Genomic DNA, 9024 nt, shown 5'->3' with positions numbered 1-9024 from the left:
TATATAGTGCTGGCACCATGCCATTATTAAGTAATGTTCAATAAATGGTGTCCCCTTTGCCGTTATATTTCTCTTGCTACTTCCTAGTCTCCTTGTGGGCCCCATTTCATCTTCCCTATCCTTAAATAGTTCTGTCCTAGGCCCTTTCTCACTCCCACTTTCCACCTTTCCCTGGGAAATTTTACCCACTCTAGGTGTGGATGAAATTTTCTGTTCTGCCCTATTCCCTGAGGTCCAGACCCATATATCCACCTAACTATTGTACTCCTTCATTGAGATGCCTCACAGACCTCAAATTCAACAACACTAAAGTAATTATTTGCTGTCTACTCCCCAAACCTGCTAGTTCTTTCATGACTCCTACCATATAAATGGTACCACCATTCATTCAATTTCTCCAAGCCAGAAACTAGGTATAATCATTCATTCCTCCCTCATTCTTTTTCTCCAGTCACTAACTTCTATTGATTTTACTACTGAATATCTTATAAATTTCATACAATTTTTATTCTTTGGTTCAATTGATTCTTATATTCTTAAATTCATATGATTGTTATAGATTCATAAAGTCCATAATCAGGAATATGCTACTTCCCTGGATATCTGATCAAGCACTTACTCTTACTGCTTAGCCTTGACTTTGGATTTCACATCTGTCTAGCCCCATTGAGACCAGACACTACACCACATCAATATCAGGAGGTCAGCACCCTACACCTTTGGTCCATGCCACAGGGTAGTAACAGGAATTTTACCCAAAGACATCTATGGAGGAGCTGGATTCCAAACTTAGCTCTTCCTGCTGGTCTTCCCTTTGAGTGTTTCTGAATCCACCAATGCCTGCACAGACTGCTGTCCCACATAATCACCCCCTTAGACTTTAATGCCTCTCCCTTCTTTTCTAGATCCTGGTGGTTTAGCCATATCCCAACTGTACTTCTTCCTGCCATCTTACAGGAACTAGGTGCTCAGTCCTCAGATGTGCTGACTCTAGACTTATCTACCTATTTTTCAGCTGTGTTTCCCATATTATATTTGGTAGATGGCACCAACCTTATCCATTAAGCAATCGCATGAAAACTTCTTGATGCTTTAGGTTCTAAATCAGTGGTGCTCAAAACTCAATACACATGAGAATCACCCGGAAAGTTTTTTCTAATATAGATATTTTCAGACTTTGGATATTTTGATTTAGGTTTTGGGTGGAGCTGGGAAAATCCTTTTTTAAAAAATCACTAAAGGATTCTATTGAGCAGCCAGGCTTAGGAATTGATACTGTAAACAGAAAATTGCTATGTAAATGATATAGAATTTTATTTATAATTTAATCCATAAAAACAGATTTTAAAATTATAGAAATTACCATGCTTTCCCATAATAAACAATTTGTTTAAAAGTCTGCTTTCACATAAAGATGTTTATAGAATGGAAGAAAGATCTCTTCTTTGAGAATTCAGATTTCCTGAGTTTCTGATGTCAGAAACCTTGCTACTTTTGGGTAACCACAGTTTTACACAGCTGAAACTTTGGTGTCTCATGTTTTCTTTATAAATTATTATAGCTTATTTCAACAGAGACTTTCCAAAAAAGGGGAAATGATCTCAATTACTAAACCAGGCATTTAACCATCCTACTTGGTCTTATTCAGCGAGCTGTTGTTTCTTGTGACAATGGCTCAAAGTAGCCTTAGATCCACAGCCTAAAAAAAGAGTTAATAATGATTAATAAGGAGTTTATTATATGGAATTCATGTGAAGATGACTATATTAGGACAAACTTGTTTTAGACAATTTGTGTATGAGCTTAAACTTAGTAATAGCCTTCATTTTTAAGAACTTAATATACTTATAAACCCAAACAAGCAGCAATTAGGATTTTAAATCTTTTAATAGTCTGTAGATCCCTAGATTGACCATTTTCACATTTTTTTAAAGCTGCATTTAAAAATTAGCTGTATCTTTTAAGCATCTGAGTAAATGTTTAGTTGAAAATAAATAACCTACAGAAGAAAAGGAAACAGTGTAGTAGGCATGCTATCCTACTAGGCAAAAAACACCAACAAACAAAACTTGTTTAGATGTATGCAACTTGTAAGCTGGGGCAATTCTGTCCATGCATACTGTGCTACAGGAAATGTCATCTTTATGGTGAGGCTTAACATAAATGTTTCAAAGAAATTCTGTGCAACTACACATTTTACTGCTTATCTGTGATTTTTCTTAGCTTCTCTATTTACTGATAGGCTCCTCCTATCCACTCCTTCATTCCACCCTCCACCCTTAGCCATCTACTACCCTTGGTCTGTCCCCTGAGGAGCCCCAGGCCACACTATGGTGCCTTATTCTGATCTCCCCTCTCCAGTAGTGACCATCCTGCCAATTTACCCTACTCATTTTTTTCCTTTAACATTATCCAATCAAAGGAGGTCCTATCTTGTGTCCCTTATTCCTTTGTCCCATGTGTTCCTCTTAGTTGATTACTTACTTCTTTCTAAACTTTCAGTGAATGCCTATCTCCCATCAGATGGCATAGCCATAGCATAGTCCTTTATCCTAAAATATATATTGCTGTAGAAATTTTACACATTGTGGCAGTTGTGTGAGTCTAGTCTTTACTCCCTCAAATCTCTCCCTAAAAATGTTCTGTGATTTCTTATATTTTTCATCACGTCTTGCTTTAAAACAAAAAACTTCAATAGACTTAGTATTCTCAGGGTAAAACTACAACTCCTCAAACTTTTATGGACTGAAGCAATTCATTTGTAGCTTCTATCTCTACAAATCCCAGAAATAACCTAAATAAGATTTAGTAGAATATTTTATCATATTATGTCCTGTTTAAAGGACCTCATCACTCCTAATGCCCTCAGAATCAAGCTCCATCCCTTCATAGCTTTTCAAAGTCCTTCAACATCTGGTGTCACTTGAACATTCTAACATTATTTTCCAAACTCTCCCAGTCCAACTGTGTCTTGGCCAGTTGGTATTCTCTTTCCTTTTATCTGAAATGTCCTTCCTTTAACTTCTCCTCCTTTCCAAATTTCCATCATACTTTAAGGCATAGCTTCAATCCCATCTCTTGATTAAGCTTTACCTGAATAATTGGTTCACACTAATTTCACCTCTAAGCAATTCTGCTTTTCTCATCTTTTTAATTGAATCAAATAGTATCTTTAATTTTTATAAAATCATTCCATAACTAGAGTAGTGTATTTGCAATGTGACCACATCCAAGCCAAAATAAACCTAAGATGTGATTCCACAAGGGAACCTGATGCCTGAACACCAAGATGCCAGCTCAGGAAAGAATCATAAGATATTGAGGGTCTTTAACTTGGGATTTCATGAGAATGTTAAAACTATTGCTTAGAGTGCATGAAACCAATCCTATAATTAGAAATGCAAAGTTTATGTATTTAAAATATCAATATAGGTACAATAAAGCATAGGCCATTCAACAGCCTCTGATTTCATTCTCAAGTCTTATGTATGTGGAAATAATCCTTACCTATATCCTACCGTGGGTGGGGCACTCAGCTGATGCATTTTCCCCTTTGAGTCACATCTCCTTTGGTCTCCATGGCATGACCATTCTTGTTTCTTGGCTCTTATTACTAACTGTAAGTAGTTCTTAGTCTCCTTTAGTGTTACTCCAGAAATGGCCTTTTTAGGGCTGAGTTCTGCCTTTCCATCCTGTGTGTGGATAGTCTGCATGCCTTGTGTGGGGATTAGAATTCTCTGACTCTGGCAGCTGTGTTCTTTCTGTGCTGTATGGCTGGAAAACATCTTAAAGCCACTTGTGGGAAGAACAGCTTTTGAAAAATATGGGTTTTAAAGTCAGACTGATTTCTAAGTCTAAATTTCCTGCAAAAGAGGATAATAAACAATATAACATCTCCCTCAGTTTTAAGGTTACTTCCTTGTACCACCTTACCCACTAACCACACTAAGTCAGCTTACTTTGTTTTAAAATGTCTTGGAATTTTGTTCCTTCTCTTTTGAATACTTATCTGAATACTTATACAGAATACCACAGAATAGTAGGTATTAGAGTTTAGGAATGATTAGTTTATCAGTATATTTCTTCCCTACCACAATGTAAGTTCCACTAGAGCAGAGGCTATACCTGACGTAGTTCACGATTATATTTCCAGCCTCCAGCACTGGCCCAGCTCCTCAAATATTTGTTGAATGGGTGGATATCTTATAAGGTTGGTGAAGAAGGAAAGGAGGTAAAGTGTATAAAACACTGTATAAATACTTACAGATATGTGTGTGTGTGTGTTTATCAGTACATAGAGTGTTATGGTTAGCACATCGTAAGTATTTGGTAAATGTTAACGTTTATTTTTTTTACTCTTGCTTGAAATCTGAACTGAAAATGGCCCTCTTTCTTGTATAGCAACATGGACACTTCTTGTATTATGTCATTGACCCTCTCCAACTAAAAGTAGCTGGATTGATCTGAATGTTTATTTACATCTTTTCTACTCAAGCACCTGGCTAGACCCACAGAGCTGGGAGCATTACCTCACAGTGCTTTCAATCTCCCAATACTCAGTTCACTCATTACACATTTGGTGATTTAACTCACAGAATTGCCAAGATCACATTTGCAAGCAGGTCTTCTAAAACTGCCCACCTCTCCACAGACTAACCAGAATGGCCTCAGGGAAGAGAACAGACTAGTAGAAGGCTACACATGTTAGCAAAAATAACTGCATAGTGCACACTGCAAGTTTCAACGATGTTAAATTTCCATTTGACTAATGTTTTGCTTAGAAACTTAACAGGAACTTTAGCAACAGGACAGAATATAACATTGTAAATCAACTATACTTCAATAAAATAAGTAGATAAATAAAAATAAGTAAATGGCTAAATTAAACTTAGATTTATACCTAGGCAATTGGGAGAATCTGACATTTTATGTGCCAGCACATAGGTGCTCAATAAATAACTACTGAATGAATTTGGGGAGGGGAGAAAGCATGTCTCAGTGGCTCTTGGCATTAATTGCCTCCCCCTACAGATACTATAAATCCCATTCCTGTCTTTGAGCAGGGATTTAAAAACAAGACTCTAGTAAAAGCAGGCATATCTTCACAATCAGGACAAGCTTTTGCTTTACTCCACATAGTTATAAAAAAGGGGGGGGGGGACAAAGTTCCCCAAACTTCTAGATGGGAAATGGTGGTTTCTGTACTGTAGGAGTGCAGACCGGCCTCATGGTTCCTGAGGGTGAGATGTGTAAACTCCTCTTCCTCCCCATGTTCTTGGCTGGAGACACGCTAAGGGTAAGTTTGTGGAAATGTAAGGAGAAGGCGATTTCAGTATCTTCGTGTAGAGAGACGCTAATGAGGAAGTCAGGCAGTAAAGGCCAGCAATAGGGAAAGGGAATCCAGCTTAACTTGTAGTCGGGACTGTTAAAAAAAAAAAAAAAAAAAAAAGGAGGCGGGAATAAAAGAAGTAGGAAAAATTGGGAGGAGGAGAGAGACTAGAGAAGGAAAACCAGAAGAGGAAGGAAGGAGTGTTATCTACGCAATTTGTTGTTTCTCCTGCTCTTCCTCTCTCACTCCCTCCAGAAGCTAGAAAAAGTTTGCATGCACAGCATTCGGAATGGGAGAGCGGGCTCTTGATTTGCAGACCCGTGAGAAGAAGCGCCCACTTCACCCTTCCCCGTTCCCGCCGCCGTTTTCCCCCTCTCCGGAGGATGGAGGGCAGTCCTCGAGACCCAGGGAAGCGGTAGCCCAGGCGGATGCCCCTGGATCCAGTAGGGCTCAAGCAGCGGGCAGCTCTCTCTCCGGCAAAACCTCCCCTCCCTCCTCCCTCCTCCTCCCGAAAAGGAAAAAGATCGAACCTCTAAACCGGCTTTACCCCTCCCCCTCTTCCTGGGGGAGCTAAAGCAGAGAGTACAGTTGTGTGATTCACTGGAGAGAAAAGAGGGTGGAGGCAGCAAAGAACTCCGAGTGCCAAAACTAAGTAAGTTCTCTGACAAAACGCACGCAGCTTGCGGCGCCTCCGCCGGGCCACCAACCCAGGGAGACCAAGTGGGCTTGGCGTGGAGCGTGCACGGGGTCAGGGACCCACTTCGGTCCCCGTGCGCTCCAGCAGCGGAGAGAAGGAACCGCTGCCCGAAGTTCCCGCGGAGAAGAGGTGGTCAGCGGTGGAGGGAGATCAGTAAAACGGGCTGTTTTTGTCATTTCGCCGCCTGGTGAGTGTCGGGGAGATTGGCAAACGCCTCGGAGAAGACCGAGAGAAATAGCTCTGGAAAAGTGGAGAGAGTGATCCGGCGGCCGGTTCACTGCATGCTGCTTGTTATCTGCATGGGTAAGAGCTCTTTTTTGGCGGTTCCACTTCCCAGTACTTTCCAGGTGACGGGACTGCCGGACCTACGGTCGACCCCGCAACCAACGGTGCGCGCGCCCCCGGGAGAACCTCACTCCTCCACCTCGAGGGCGAAAAGTTATGGCCACGAAAAGTTCCTGCCCAAGGTGATTATCAATTCCTTACTTGATTTTTTTTTCCTCTTGAGAACTTTTGGGTGGAGGCATTAACTTTTTGTGTGGAAGCTACTTTGGGGAGCGAGGAGGAGGAGGAAAAAGTGCGATTTGATGGAGCAAAGCGACTCCTTGGTCTCCGACGCGTCCTATCCTCTAAGCCACCACGTATAGAAGATTAAAGTTGTTGGACGTGTTGACAGCTGAGAGGAGCACGGACTTCTTTCCAGTTGGAGACCCTCCACCTCCACCGCCTGTTGGTTCTACCCCTCCTGCGTACATGTGTGCGCCAGCGGCGGCGCGCGGTGCGTTGTTCTGCCTTGGAGTTTCAGCCGGGACCAGAGTGAATGGCCCCCAGGGGCTGCGCGGGACCTCCGCCGCCGCCACTTCCTCCGCAGGCCTGGGTCTGGCCCGGAAAGATGCTAGCCATGGGGGTGCTGGCAGGCTTCTGGGTCCTCAGCCTCCTCACCTACGGTTACCTGTCCTGGGGCCAGGGCTTGGAGGAGGAAGAGGAAGGGGCTTTGCGACCTCAAACTGGAGAGAGACCGGAGCCCAGCATAACTACCATCTCCCAGCCCCATCTCATTTTCATCCTAGCGGATGATCAGGGATTTAGAGATGTGGGTTACCACGGATCGGAGATAAAGACTCCCACTCTTGACAAGCTTGCTGCCGAAGGAGTTAAACTGGAGAACTACTATGTCCAGCCTATTTGCACACCGTCCAGGAGTCAGTTTATTACTGGAAAGTAAGTGTTACTCCTTCATATATTTATTCCTCGGAGATATATTAAGCACTTAATTATGATCCAGCTCCTAACTTACTGGAGTTGCAGAAGATATGGGGAACTAAATGTATGAATGAGTGAATGAATGAATGGATCAAATGCATTTAGTTGTGGTGGGAATTAAAATGGATGTCCAGTTGATGATCTTGAAAGTCTCATCACTAGTTTAGTCTCATTTTTCTTACTCTCAGAGCCTGCTGTGAAGGGCCTTCAGAGTTTTAAAATGAGATCAGGACTTGTAAACTCCTACCTACCAACCAGAGGTCTCCAGAAGTGTTCTCCTTTTCTAAATCTATTTTGGCTTTTGAGCATGTTCAGATTTTGTTTCAGGTGTCACAGTAGAATTCACAGTCACCATCATTGATAAGGAAAACAGACCAAATTTTTTCTGGACTCTTGGTTTATTCTTCTTTTTTTTTTTTAATTTTATTTATTTTTGGCTGCGTTGGGTCTTTGTTGCTGTGCATGGGCTTTCTCTAGTTGCAGTGAGCAGGGGCTACTCTTGGTTGCAGTGCGCGGGCTTCTCATTGGGGTGGCTTCTCTTGTTGCAGAGCATTGGCTCTAAGCGCGTGAGCTTCATTAGTTGTGGCACATGGGCTTCAGTAGTTATGGCTTGCAGGCTCTAGAGCGCAGGCTCAGTAGTTGTGGTGCATGGGCTTAGTTGCTCCACGGCATGTGGATCTTCCCGGGCCAGGGCTCAAACCTGTGTCCCCTGCGTTGGCAGGCGGATTCTTAACCACTGTGCCACCAGGGAAGTCCCTCTTGGTTTATTCTTAAATCTGGGACTGAATAATCAAAGCCACAGGTAATCACAGAAGAGGGGCCAAAGAAACGTATGGAAGGCAGTGTAAAATCTGACCAGTGTACATGTGACTCTATTTGGGTCTTTGATAAGTAATTTTCTCTCACAGGATCACTAAGGAAGGCAATGTGTAATTACCAGGGTAGTTCTCAAAATGGGAGAAGATAACAGTTGTAAATGCTCAGCATGAGTTAAACTTCATCTGAAGTTTTCTGCTGCTCCTCACACATCTGGGAATTTTCTGATTAACTCTAAGAAAAAGCAGATTATTAGGATACTTAAGTAAGTGTTTTTAGTATTATCGTTGCTTTGCTAAACTGCTAAATATTCTACTTAGGGTGTTCACTCATTTTCATATTTTTACTCTATCCTGTCAGAATGTAGGTTACTATAACTGATTTGCATGTCCAAATTCAGCCTGTGGAACTGAGATAAACTAGGAGACGCAGAGGTCCAGCTGCCACTGGACAGAGGTAGAAGAAAAGCCTTATGGTTTCAGTGTATGAGTCTTGTGATTTCAGTTCCAGGGGACCCTTGCTTCAGTGAAGTTGTTCTTGGAATTGGATCCTATAAGAGTAGCCAGTATCCATTGGAAAAATAAAGACTATTTTGTAGTAATCTCTGTCTTGCAGAGACTTTTGCTTAATATATGATTTCTACTGCTTAGCAAACTGTCACAAGTTAGCATCACTGCCAGAAAAGAAAAAAAAACAGTCCTTTCCTCTCTTCAGTGGGAGAGTAAAGAAGACTCACTGTACTTCAGAGTCATTTTAAAGGTTAACTGTGGCATCAGAAAGTCAAGGGCATTTGGTATTTATAAAGGAGAAGATTGTTGGCTGGAAAATAACAAGTCCATTTGATGGCCTGTGGGTCAAGTTCTTCATGTCTAATCCAAACACTCTTATATTTGGTTTATGAAATAAATGGTCATAAAGA

At 41.7% G+C, this 9024-nt stretch overlaps 1 protein-coding gene across 1 annotated transcript in view; it reads left to right on the top strand.

Annotated features, from left to right (window-relative positions):
- The first annotated feature begins 6571 nt into the window (after positions 1-6571).
- Positions 6572-9024, top strand: part of ARSJ (arylsulfatase family member J) — a 66539-nt gene continuing 64086 nt past the window's right edge. The window contains exon 1 of the mRNA XM_007454802.1: positions 6572-7247. Coding sequence (XP_007454864.1) covers positions 6847-7247 — 401 coding nt within the window. The 5' untranslated portion in view covers positions 6572-6846. The remainder of the gene's footprint in view (positions 7248-9024) is intronic.

Source organism: Lipotes vexillifer, unplaced genomic scaffold (genome assembly GCF_000442215.2).
Source record: "Lipotes vexillifer unplaced genomic scaffold, Lipotes_vexillifer_v1.1 scaffold1219, whole genome shotgun sequence".
Classification (NCBI taxonomy): domain Eukaryota; kingdom Metazoa; phylum Chordata; class Mammalia; order Artiodactyla; family Lipotidae; genus Lipotes; species Lipotes vexillifer.
The sequence above is the reverse complement of the archived record's forward strand: the minus strand, read 5'-3'. Positions and strand labels throughout refer to the sequence as shown.